We start from the raw sequence: 13,879 nt of genomic DNA on the forward strand, positions 1-13,879 counted from the left end.
TATGTCGACTTGTCAAATAATTATGTCGACTTAAAAGATGCTAATGTCGACTTGTCAGATCCTTATGTCGACTTGTCAGAAAATATTATTTTAACTTGATGGCACAAATTGCGCGTGGAAAGGTTATAGTGTTAAAATTTTTAAACACGTGGATAAGTGACAAGTCTACATAATTATCTGACAAGTCGACATAATTATCTGGCAAGTCGACATCAGGATCTGACAAGTCGACATAATTATCTGACAAGTGGTGGCAGATCTATGCCACCATAAAGATCTGACAAGTTAACATAAAAATCTGACAGAAAAAATAATATGGCCACTAGTTTAAAGAAAATTATCATTCATATTGTATGTCGACTTGTCAGATAATGATGTTGTCTTGTCAGATGTTTTGTCGTCTTGTCAAATAATTATGTCGACTTGTCAAATAATTATATCGACTTAAATGATGATTATGTCGACTTGTCAGATCCTTATGTCGACTTGTCAGAAAATATTATTTCAAATGGATGACACAAATTGGGCGTGGAAAGGTTAAAGTGTTGAATTCTTAAACCCGTTAATAAGAGACAAGTCGACTTAAAGAACTGACAAGTGAACATAATTATCTGACAAGTCGACATCAAGATCTGACAAGTCGACATAATTATCTGACAAGTGGTGGCAGTTCTATGCCACCTTATACATCTTTGTTTTGATGAATATTTACTAGTCGTTCTCGAAGACTGCCCGTGACGTAATATCACGATGTCGTTATAACTTGATAGAATAATAAAGTGGGTTTCTTTTTTTTTTTTTTTGTTATAAATCTTACCTCACCAATAAGGCAATTCGCTTACTCTGAGTATAATTTCTTCATAAAGTCAATATATTGAATTAAGCAATCGTCTTCTTTAAAATCACTGTGGGGTTTTTTTTTGTCTTCAAACCTCCTTTTTATAATTTCTCAGGTTTTGCGAGTTTACATATACAGTATAGTCACAAGTACTTCTTGTAAACTGATTGTTACGTGTTAACAACCTTTTCAGTAGCCCACTTGCATACTGTATGGAAAATGTTACAGCTTATTACTCTCAGTGCTAATGTTTATATCAATTAAACCCAAACTTTGATATTTGTGAATATCAAGATATTAATTTTGTTTAAATTATGTCATAAATACACTGTTTTTAGATGCTGAATTGAAATAATTAATAAATAAACTTCTAAATTTGTGTAAAACAAACTTAGGATAAACTGAAGCCACCTCTATTGGCCGCCTAGGTGTTGGGTAAATTGTCCTTGCTAGGCACTATTCTAGTTACGGACTTAAGTCTAAGTTTTCAATAACTTAACTATTTTAGTAATATCCACTTCTATGTACTTTCCATTCTAAACTACTATACAGTTGTAAATTGTTATACTTGGTAAGAACCTCGTTAAATGTAAGGACTTGTGTTCGAACCATTTGTATATGTTTATGCAATGAAATATGTTCAAATCAATTACGTCTAAGAATGTACGTAAGTCTCACTTAAGCACTGTCTTAGACTTAAGTACCCTTTATGTTACGAGTCCGAGTCTAAGTTTTACGGCGTAGTGGGCAGACTTTTCAAGTTCAAGTTCATTTATATTACTCATAACATATAATGTTACATCAGGTGCAGAAAAATTATATACAAAAGTATAAGAAAAGCAGGATTTACAAAAAAAAAAAAAGAAAGAAACAGAATAAAGTAAACAATGAATTTGTTATAGTTGTTAGGTAGGATGGCCGACCAAATCCAATATTTTTTCTAATTCAAGTACACATTTTCATAAGTATTACATGATTTGAAGATAACATAAGTGTTCTAAATTTTAAGATGTTTGGGTCTTTAAGATAATAATTACTAAACAATTTTTTTCTTACATGTGACAGTGCACTACAATTTAAAATATAATGAAATTCATTGCTAATTTGATTGGCTTCACATAAGCCGCACTTGCGGTCTTCACGTGGAGTATTGTTCCACCTACAGTTGTACCAATTTCTATAGGGAGGTGATGGTTTGTAGTTCTATATTTAACAAACACGTTTCTTAATTTTCGTGGTAGTATTAATAAATAGGCTTCACAACAAAAATTATATTTAAATATACGATATATAGCTATCTAATTCATTATTCCATTTTTAACCAAATTGATCTTTAAGATTTTGTTTGACAGTATTTTCTAACCATTTCATGTTAACAGGATTTTGCTGGTGCCATACAAAGGATAAGCCACAGCTATCGAGAATATTTTTTATACAAAGAAGCCACTTATTATTGATTTCACCTCTAATGTAACAATTGTATAGATACATATACATAGTTTTACATAACTTATTTTCCTGGCATAACATCATCTTTGCCCAAAATCCAATCATTCTCGTATAAATTGTTATATATAATGGAAAACGACCTGTCTCCCCATAAACCATAAAACTGGGGGTACTACTTTTCAAGTTAAGTATGTGTTTAAGAAACCTTAAATGTACACGCTCGATAACATCAATATTTTCGTAACCCCATATTTCACAAGAGTATAGTAAAACTGGTAAAACAACCTTGTCAAATAAATCTAATTGAATATTAAAGGACATATCAAAATTTCTTATTTTTCTAATAATACCATACATAGCTTTCTGGGATTGATTGCACAAGTGTTTCTTGGCTTTACAAAAAGAGCCAGATCGGAAAAATAATATTCCTAGGTAGTTATACTCTTTAACTACTTCTAATTCATCATTATTGTACATAAATGAGCACTTAGGAGCAGGTCCTTTGGAGAATATCATAACTTTGTTTTTTTTTCACATTAACTGTAAGTTTCCAGTATTTACAATATATATATTTTGTAACCATAGTCGGTCATAATTGGCAATGATCGGTAATTGACCAATTATTGCTGCATCTTGGGTTGAAAGAACTCTCCCCTAATGGATGGCAATATGAATGAATTAAAGATGTTCAAGGAGTATAGGCAAATAGATATATAAGCATTGATATGACGCTTCTAAAAATACCAATGAAATATATATGTAACATATTGCGTTGTGTAGAATAATGCATAAAACTATATCACCAAACTTTGAAACAGAAAATTACACAGAAACTCTCCCCAAGAACGACAATACTTAACCTCTGAATACAGAAAGAATGATATTCATGTCAAAGGCAGACCAAATAATCCCAGTACAAGAGTTGTCTGTATTTTATTCTTCAATTAAGACGCATGTACAATTAGGATTTCATAAACAAACCCGAACTGTCTCTTCAAAGTTCTTAATAACTATAAAATGTAAAAGATTGTTCCCTATCCGTTTCTCAAACTTTGTGGAAAAATTATGAAGTTTTTTCAATTTTCCTATCCTCTGTCCCGAAAGACATGTCAGCTTGAAAATGACCAGACCTAATAAAGGTTTTCTACTTTTTGATATGAATACTACTCACTTCGGTCAACTGTTCTAGACAGGAAAATTAGCCATAATGGGAAATAATTTTACAATCATCATTAGCAGAATAAGCTTTGAAGACGATTGCTGTTCTTTTGATTAGAAAAGATAATCTTGAACTAATGATAATTAAAAGAAATGTTTAAATATATATAAAAATAAGGTTTAATTTATCGCGTGAAACATGTAGTATGTCGTTAAAAGGTTTCCTAGATATTCGATTTGTTCCCTCGCTTTGCTTGGAACCAAATCTCATATTATTCGAAAATCGTTTACCAACATATACATAGTACATTCAAACACATGGTACAACACTACTAATCTTATGATGCTTCCTGTTGTATTGTAGTGTCATGTTGAGTAGAACGTTTGAATTTTTAAAAGCTCCGTTCGTATAACACACAGGTAAGTAAACCTTCAACCTGAAACTCGTGGCCGACGAGCGCGAGTAGTATTTCTTTCGTGGTCCTAGATTTTGTGCAATTATTTTAAATTGTTTTATATATATATTTTGTTTGTAAATAATTCATTGACCTGTTCATTTAATGTCAGAATTCTCCTTGCTTGGTAAATGTGCGTTAAATTTGATAGTTGCATTGCGACCGAGTAACACGGCGAGGCAAGATGTACATCCCCACAGGTTAAACATGGGATAACCTTACAGGGACTTTAGACACTACCCTAGATCAAAATCTTATTTTTTATGTATAAAATTGTTACCTTGCAGGTTTAAATGTTAGAAGTCAAATTATATGAGAGATACAGAGGAGAGATTTCACTGTTATGTCAACAAAACTCGAGTCTTATATTTATTTTCAAATGCTATAAAGTGTAGAATTACCATTTCCTTCACAAAATGACTGGTGGCAAAAATTTGTACTGATTTCATGGGTTTATAATTAAATAATTTAAATATGGCTGTAAGGCGGCATTTGATTGGATAGAAAAATTTAGTTAAACCTGGCACCTTGTTTTTTATATAAATAGAATCATTTTAACAAGAGCTTGGACTTTGTGTAGCTGTGTTAAACAGCAATATGACGTGGGCCTGTCGATTTCAGTGTCGGCTAGTCAGTCATGGCTCTCTGAAACCTATAAGATTTGTCTGGCTTTTAAGCTAAGACTACGCAATCGATGGATGCATATTTCACTTAAAACCGCGTCATTTTTAACTTATTTCGACGCAAGAATTAGATAGCTACGTCCTCCTGAAAGTCCAAGCTCTTGTTGAAATGGTTCTAATGAGACGTCCGAACTTACGCCTACCTATGAGTGGACGTAAAATTTTGGCTTAACTTTAGTCGGACGTAAAGATGCGCTCTTCAAGGTATCACACCGGTAATCGGCCAATCAAAATGAACTTAGTCAATTGTAGTTCCACATATACTTCAGAATTATTTTTTTCCTTGACTGCATTTTTACATTTTCCTTTACTCAGTTTTAAAATTTTTTGTACCACTGAGTAGGATATTTCATGTATTTTGTTAGGTGATGATTTTTTTTCACAGGAACTACTTCTTTCAGGGCTCATGCAGCAGCTTCCTGGGGAGTGTGCAGTCTGTTTACATACAAATGGAAAACACGTGGTTTTGAGGGTAGACCTGTTTGGAGCTAGATATTTTGAGAAAATGCAGTATCGCTTGCCCTTTTTATGGTGTTAGCTGATGAGATAGGTAACAAATAACATTTCCTCCGAATATTTTGTCATGAAAAATACAAACTGATTTTTAAGAATTTTTTCCCCTCTATAGTGTTATATAGTGAAAACAATTACCGGTGTGATACCTTTAATGAAACGCAAATATTCGAAACAGTCCCGTATTTAAACCGGCGTAGCGCTAAGTCTGGTCGTACGAGCCCCAGAGGTTTAAGCATAATTACGAGCGATATCAGGGAAACAAAATGGAATATCTAAGAAAATGTAATTCCATGCAGTTTTTTCGTTCATTTAAGAATAATAAAAAAATCAGCTGTGATGTTAGTGCACAGGATTTTTTTGAGCATTTCAAGAATCTTTTTGAAAATGTAAATATTACTAATTATGACAACAATAGTGATGATTATGATATAATACCATGTTATGAAGAGTTTGATGCGTGCAATTCAGAATTAGAAATTGAATAGCTATTTTGAAACTGAAAAGTAACAAGAGTAATGCTGAAGATGGTGTAATTAATGAATTTTTTTCAAAATGTAAAGAGGTTATGATACCCATTTTGTGTAGATTGTTTAATAACATATTTGACACTGGTTTTTACCCAGACAATTGGTCAAAAGGTTGTATTGTACCAATTTTTAAAAAAGGTGAGATTCAAGATTTAAACAATTATAGAGGTACCACATTATTTAGTTGCTTAGCAAAATTATTTACAAGTATTATGAATACTAGATTATTAGAATGGGACCAGAGATATAATAATTATCATTACTGATGCTCAGTTTGGTTTTAAACCAGGTGTAGGTACAATTGACACCATATTTGTACTTCAGAATCTAATATGTAGAACTTTAAAAAACAAGAAAGGGTGTATTGTTGTTTCGTGGATTATGCAAAAGCCTTTGATTTAATTGATAGGGTTTTGGGGGAAAATTGTTACGTATTATTAAGTCTCTTTATAGAATGTAAGAGCATGTGTCAAGCATAAAGGTATATTTACAGAAACATTAAGAATCTCATCTGGAGTTCTACAAGGTGAAATATTGTCTCCATTATTATTCTCATTGTACCTTAATGATTTTGAAAGATATTTAATAAATAGTAACTGTACATCAATTGAATTACAAATGATTAATTTGCTATTAATTATGTATGCTGATGATACTGTACTTTTGGCGGACTCGCCCGAGGGTCTACAAGATATGCTGAACACATTGCAGAAATATACCGAGGAATGGAACTTATCTGTTAATGTACAAAAAACCAAAACTGTAATTTTTAGAATCGGAATACGTGTTAAAGACGATGAAAAATGGGAATCCAATAGCAAAGACGTAGAAGTAGTGAATCAATTTAATGATCTTGGTATGTTGGTTAATTACAATGGTAAATTTTTATCCACGCAAAAGCACTGTGTAGCACAGGGAAATAAAGCAATGTTCAGCATATCTAGTAAAATGAAAGATTTGAATTTTATGTTGAAACTCAATTAAATGTTTTTGATACCTATATATTTACATTTTCCAGTGTCTTTGCCTGTGATAACACTACGTATCGATTTTGTACTATATACAAATGACGCCAAATTGAGGCGCCAGCGGGGTTTGCTTATTTATATTTAAATATTAAATCGTACAATGGCTTAAAATTATATAAATATAAGTAATAAGGAATCATTCTTCGAATATTATGAGGTGATAATTTCGGTCGGGGCGTGATCAAATCTATCATAAAGCCCTTCGGACTTTATTGGATTTGATCACGACCCGACCAAAATTTTCACCTCATAATACTCAAAGAATGATTCCTTATTCCTTATGTAAAAAGTGTGATAAGCTATGGTGCTGAAATTTGGGGGTTCCATAAAGGCAAAGATGTAGAAAAAGTGCAAAAAAATATTCAGGAAACAAATTTTTTTTCAATACTGGTTTAAGAATTAAGAAATTAAGAAACAGTAAAAACTGTATTATAAAAACATGCTACGAACACATGGTGAAAAATGATGACACATGAATATCAAATGCTAGGGAAGATATGTGCACCTTAGGCTTGGCCAATTTATATCACAGTACTATGAAAGAATCTGTTATTTCAGATATTATATATGAGAGAATGTGTGATGTCTTTAAACAAGAAGTTGTTAACGATATAAGCAATGCGTCAAAATGTATATTGAATAAACATGTTGTTGATTACTGTACTTTTTTTTACAAGTTTATCTAAAGAAATCAATTCATGTAAAATATCGTAAATATCGTAAATTAATTACACAATTACGGTTGTCTTCACACGACTTAAAGATTAAAACAGGGAGCTAGGTATGATAATATACCACGTGATTGTCGAAAATGTGACTTTTGTAACTTAAATGAGATTGAAGATGAATTCCATTTTTTTCTTATTTGTCCATCACTTCGTAGTTTAAGAGAAAAGTATATCAAAAATACTACTCCCGAAAACCAAGTGTGTATAAATTGTGAGTGAATTCAAATAATTGGGTCTTGTATTTTCCAGAAGTGGATCTTTTTGTAAGGCAAAAAAACACTTAGTTTAGCAAGCACAGAAATCTATGTATGGTATTATAAGAAAAATAAGACTTTTTAATCTACCCATAGAACAACAGTTTGATTTGTTTGATAAAGTAGTAGTGCCGGTTTTGCTCTATGCTTATGAAATTTTGGGTTACGAGAATATAGATATTATTGAAAAAATCCATTTGAAATTTTTAAAATATGTTCTATGTTTGAAAAGTAGTACGCCATCGTATATGGTCTATGGTGAATCAGGTCGTTATCCTCTATACGTCACTGTATATTCTCGAAAGTCAAGACAATAAGATTGTGTTTACTGTTTACAAATATTTAGCAAACCAATATATGTATAATAATGACTGTGTAAATTCATGGACTGATTTTATACGACATATTTTAGACTCATGTGGTTTCTCTAATATCTGAACAAAAATAATGTACTGCAATAGTTAGTGATAAGTGGATTTCTGCCGCCATCAAACAAAGATTGCAGGACCAGTTTATTCAGAAATGGGCAAAAGATATAGATAATTCATCTAAAGGTCAAATATATAAAATTTATAAACAAAAGTTTAAACAAAGGTTTTGAAAAATACTTAAGCATTCTTACTAAAAAATTTTGGAAACCACTTATTAAATTCAGAACAGCAAATCACCGTTTACCGATTGAAACCGGTATATGGAATGGAATTCCTGTAAATCACAGAAGCTGCACACTCTGTAATAGTGGTAAATTAGCGGACGAATATCACTTTATTGTTGAGTGCAAATTTTTCTTAACTTTACGTAAGCAATTTCTACGTACTAGGTATTTTCAAAAACCAAGTACATTAAAATTTAGGGAATTGCTGATGAAAACGAACATCAAAACATTGAAAAAATTGAGTTCTTTTATATTGAATATCCAGGAGCAAGTCTGCTGTCCAGCCTAAACTATATTAGCATTCATTTAGTCCCCTACCGGAGGGGACTATAGCTTTCCTCTGCGTCCGTCGGTCCGTCTGTCGGGCCGTTCGTCTGTCTGTCCCACTTCAGTTTTTCCAGACTTTTTTTCTTTATGCGTTTGAGGAATGATATAAAATTTGCTGAACAGCTTCAAAATGTCAAACTACAGATCAAGTTTTACACTTTTGTAGCGCCTGGTTGACATATATTTTCGAGAAAATTAATTTTTTATATTTTAATTTTTTAATGTTCGGGTTCGATATTCTGCATAACAGTGCATTGTTTCAAGGCAATTTCCACAAACCGGTAGGGGAGGTGTATTGCTTATGCAATACTCTCAGAATGCTTGTTATTATTATTACTCTCCGCGTATTGAACACCAATGAAACATTGTATTAAATTTATATGATGATCTATTTTTTCTACCACTTTTTGTATTATTACTATTTTTTTCTCTTACTTAAAATATTTATGTTATGAAAACAAGCATCGAACTCTTAATGTGAATAATCAAAATTGATTATGTACACTTTGTATATTGCTATCCTATTGTATTTATATGTATGTTTACACGTATAATCTATGAGATATTTATCTCTCGGAATAAAGAACTTGATATACATATAACAAACTCAGTGGTTATAATTATATTTAAAATATTATTTTCGGTCAAATCCAAATTTTCATGAAGTTTGAAATACTTTTAATGTCGCAAACAAGAATCAACTTATTTAACTTTGTATTGTTAAATACTTTTATTGAGACTAAACGGCACCTATTAATTGGCCTCAAAATTATTTTCTCACAAAATGAAAAAAAAAAATGAATATCAAATAAAATACACAAGAGAATATAATTTTGTCATTTTAAAGTACAACAAAGTTTAACGAGATCAGAAACACTCAATATCTTTATCGATACACCGATTTTGTTAGTACGGGAAATCAATAGTAAACAATTTTATACTCGACAGAAGGCGACCCTAACACACCGATAAATCAGAACCGTTCAAGAAAGTCTTCATTTATAACAGCACCGCCATTCTGTTGTAGATACGTGAATTAATTCAGCCAGGTGGATGCGTCAGGGACCTGTCCATCACATGCATGTTTGACATTTGTTTAGCATTTTGACATACATAGGGACCTCAGTTCATCCATTGTTTGAACAGACGTAAACAAGATTCCGATCGGTCTATGCGATCGTTGATCAGCCATTTTCTTACACAGACATGTAAATCGACAACGCACTTGTTTTTATTGGAACTCGGGTGAGATACAAATGTTTCAGGTTTAAAATTAAACTGACTATGCCTTTTTGAGAAATTTAAGAATGAAACATTTGCATCGCAGTCTCTATATAAATACGGGGATTCACGTCAGAAAGCACTACAACACGGTCCGTAGAGAAGAAAGGTACGATGCCTTCAATGCTCAGACTTATTCATCATTACGCTTAGAAACATTTTTAACTTTAAATCATTTTTGTTATCTTTTGTAGATGAAGATGATAGCAAAGGAGTTAGGAGTGATTCTTTCCTTCATGGTGGTAGCCACCCTCGCTAAAAACATGGGTAAGTTCATTTTCTAAAAATCTTAAATTTCTAATATAATTAAAATCTGTTCACGATTGTCGCCACCTGTTGTCCTTTTCTGTTGTAGGCCCCTCTGGCTATCCTTCCCTCCACCACCGTCCACCTTTCCCAGGCACCGGTCCCTCCTCTGGTGTTCCCGGGTCAAGTGGAACCTACATCCAGTACCTGTATTACCTGTATCGCACCCAGGGACCTAACTCGTCCAGCTTTCTGCAATACTACCAGTACCTCATCAGAACAGGTATACTGCCAAGAGGACGATTCCCATTTGGTGGTGCTGGTGGAAGTCTCGGATCACCCTTTGGCGGTTTACCCGGTTTTAGCAGTGGATCACCTTTGAGCGGCGGATCACCTTTGGGAGGCTTACCTGGTTTAAGCGGAGGTTCACCACTGGGTGGTCTGCAAGGATTAAGTGGCGGATCACCTCTAGGTGGTTTACCAGGTTTAAGCGGAGGTTCACCATTGGGAGGGCTACCAGGATTGAGCGGCGGGTCACCTTTGGGAGGTTTACCTGGTTTAGGCGGAGGTTCACCAGTTGGCGGTCTACCAGGATTAAGCGGGGGATCACCTTTGGGAGGTTTACCTGGTTTAGGCGGAGGTTCACCACTTGGCGGTCTACCAGGATTAAGCGGCGGATCACCTTTGGGTGGTTTACCTGGTTTAAGCGGAGGTTCACCACTTGGCGCTCTACCTGGATTGAGCGGCGGATCACCTCTTAGCGGTCTACCAGGATTCAGCAGTGGATCTCCCACAGGCGGTCTACCAGGTTTAAGTGGTAGTTCCCCTTTGGGTGGTTTACCTGGTTTGAACAATGGTTCTCCATTTGGCGGTCTTCCTGGGTTGAGCAGTGGTTCCCCTTTTGGTGGATTATCAGGTTTAGGCAGTGGTTCTCCACTTAGCGGTCTTCCTGGATTGAGCGGAGGATCACCTTTGGGAGGTTTACCCGGTTTCAGCAGTGGTTCACCCACTGGTGGTTTTCCTGGATTCGGTGGTGGTTCCCCTCTGGGTGGTTTACCTGGATTGAGCAGTGGCTCCCCTCTTGGCGGTTTACCTGGTTTGAGCGGTGGATCCCCTCTGGGCGGTTTACCCGGTTTGAGTAGTGGTTCACCTCTTGGTGGTTTTCCTGGATTAAACAGTGGCTCACCTTTAGGTGGTTTACCTGGCTTGAGCAGTGGCTCCCCTCTGGGCGGTTTATCTGGTTTGAGCGGTGGATCCCCTCTGGGCGGTTTACCTGGCTTGAGCAGTGGCTCCCCTCTGGGCGGTTTACCTGGTTTGAGCAGTGGATCCCCTCTGGGCGGTTTACCTGGTTTGAGCGGCGGTTCATCTCAGGGTGGTTTACCTGGATTTAACAGTGGATCACCATTTGGAGGAAGCAGTTTACCAGGGTTATCTGGTGCCTCACCTTTCAGTAGTTTACCTGGCTTAAACGCTGGATCATCTTTCCCTGGAGGAATCACTTTCCCCGGGGCAAGCAGTGGTTCACCCTTTAGCAGCAGGTCACCTTTTGGGAGTAGTCAAATGATAACTCTTAGTGGATCTTCGTCTTTCAGCGGTTTGTCTAACACTCCAAGCTTTGGGGATTTCGATGGCGATTCTTACTACACTCCAGACCTAGATAGCGGATATGGAAGTTCACTGCCAGGGTATGACTCTGGGTATGACTCCTCTCCATCGTACAGTGAGTACAATCCATATCTGACTGACAATCTGACGTACCATTACTCGTTTATGAACAAAACAATTTTTAAGTAAAGGCAAAATACATTTATTTTGATTTCATAATGTATAATGGTTTTTCTTTTTTTCTTTTTTTTTAGAGAAAAGCGAGCCATATTGAAATATATGAGGATGGATGTTATGTTAATGGGAATGGACAAAAAATAAAATAAAATGTGTGATTACAACTTGGCGTTGTGTTTATTACATTACCATTATAAGTATAAAATCAACGATTATTAACAACCTTCCGCAAAGAAATATTCTTTACATCAATAAAACAAACTCTACCTTCTACAAATCGAATGAATCTTCACAATACCAAAAGTCAACAATTTAAGACTAGAAAAGCATCAATTTTAAAGAGAAAGCATTCAGCGTTGACGACTATATGGATTTAATATGGATTCCATACTTAATGGCAAAATTGCTAAGGAAGAAAACAATATAATTCATGTCAGATTACGAGTAAAAGAAAGTATGTTACTTGTTGTTTAAAAAAAAACATAGTAAAAAATGGATATGGCTGTGTCTTAAGTTTGTCTTCTTTATTTTTTTTTTGGGGGGGGGGGTCATAAAGCATGTGTCGATTATTCCGTGTAATCTCTAACGATAATATCCCACTACATCCTACTTTTTAAAACCTAACAGCAAACAATACTTAACTATTATAGATTATCATGGTTTTCGTTAAAAAAATTTCAATACAAATCGGGGACACCGACTCAGCGACGGCAAAATTAAAAACACCAAGCGTCACCACAATGCCTCACATACAAAAGTATTTAAAGGGTCTTTTTTTAAAATTTGTAGCAAAATTCATCCATGTTTTGGAAAAATCATTCAAATGTGTGTTTGATTTCCATAAAGAAGGGCACATGATACCAAAATGCATTTAATGTCCAAGTGTACTACAATACTGATACGATACTTCTATAAAATAATTCAAACTAGACTTCCATGGTATACAGATTTTTTATAATTGCATGTTCTTTTGTTTTTTAAAATAATAATATACCTCACCACATCAAGACGTATTCTTTTTAATGTTATGTGAGATTGTTTCCAATAAACGCTTTATTTGAATATCACCTTAGCGTAGTGGTTAACGTATTGGGCTTGTGAACCGCAGATCTAGAGTTCAAATCCGCCTGAGGCTTTTGTTTGTATTTATTGAATTTACTATCAGAAAGTCATGTCTTTTTCAAAAGTTTCATATTTTTGCCCAATTGACTTATATCGTTATTATGCATCATACTATCTTTTATAATGAGTTCGTTTTCTATTGATTTGAGAAACATTTTTTAGGTGTAGTGATCCACCTTAACGAAACCTGAAGGAAGAGTTCATTGATGTTGATTAAGATATTAAGGACTCTTTAAAACAGACAATTGCGTTATATGTATTTTTTTATATTTTGACCGAATATTGTATAATATTGAGAATGTCTTCTGTTTGTAAAAGCATTATAAAGTAGTCAGAATTAACATACACCAACGCCAAATATCTGCAAATGATTACATTTACGAAATACATGTAGTGACTTATTCTCCAGAACATAACAAAATAATTAATAAATCCAAGGAACCCTGATTCGACCCAACCAAACTACACAAACGTTAATTTTATAATTTGTCTCGTTCTTCCTCCTGATTAGGAGGTTAATTCTACGATTTCGTCGCCATTTTTGGAAAAACGAGGTTCACATATAGGCATATCTCTGTGAGTAAAGTAAGAAATAAGAAACAAAAATGCCTCCGTAGGCGTTCATCAGATCTAGACTGCTCTAGTTATTGAGAAAAAAGCACCCCCCCCCCTTCAGCCAAAGCATGGTTCTCGAGCTATCGTAAATCGAGTCATACGGTTTCTATCTCTTTCCCATATGGTCGATACAGACCAATAGGTTGTACCATTTCTGGACCAGATCCGATCAGCTTTACACTTTAGCTGCCCAGTACTGGGTTTGAATTTAATTA

General features: G+C 34.4%; 1 protein-coding gene across 1 annotated transcript; it reads left to right on the plus strand.

Annotated features, from left to right (window-relative positions):
* Positions 1 to 9,916: 9,916 nt before the first annotated feature.
* LOC128167112 (collagen alpha-2(IV) chain-like) lies at positions 9,917 to 12,091 on the plus strand. The gene is made up of 4 exons (XM_052832648.1): positions 9,917 to 10,008; positions 10,094 to 10,166; positions 10,255 to 11,865; positions 12,005 to 12,091. The coding sequence occupies exons 2-4, from the start codon at positions 10,094 to 10,096 to the stop codon at positions 12,022 to 12,024; spliced, it is 1,704 nt and encodes a 567-aa protein (XP_052688608.1). The 5' UTR covers positions 9,917 to 10,008; the 3' UTR covers positions 12,025 to 12,091.
* Positions 12,092 to 13,879: the final 1,788 nt, after the last annotated feature.

This window comes from Crassostrea angulata, chromosome 10 (genome assembly GCF_025612915.1).
Source record: "Crassostrea angulata isolate pt1a10 chromosome 10, ASM2561291v2, whole genome shotgun sequence".
In the NCBI taxonomy this organism is placed as follows: domain Eukaryota; kingdom Metazoa; phylum Mollusca; class Bivalvia; order Ostreida; family Ostreidae; genus Magallana; species Magallana angulata.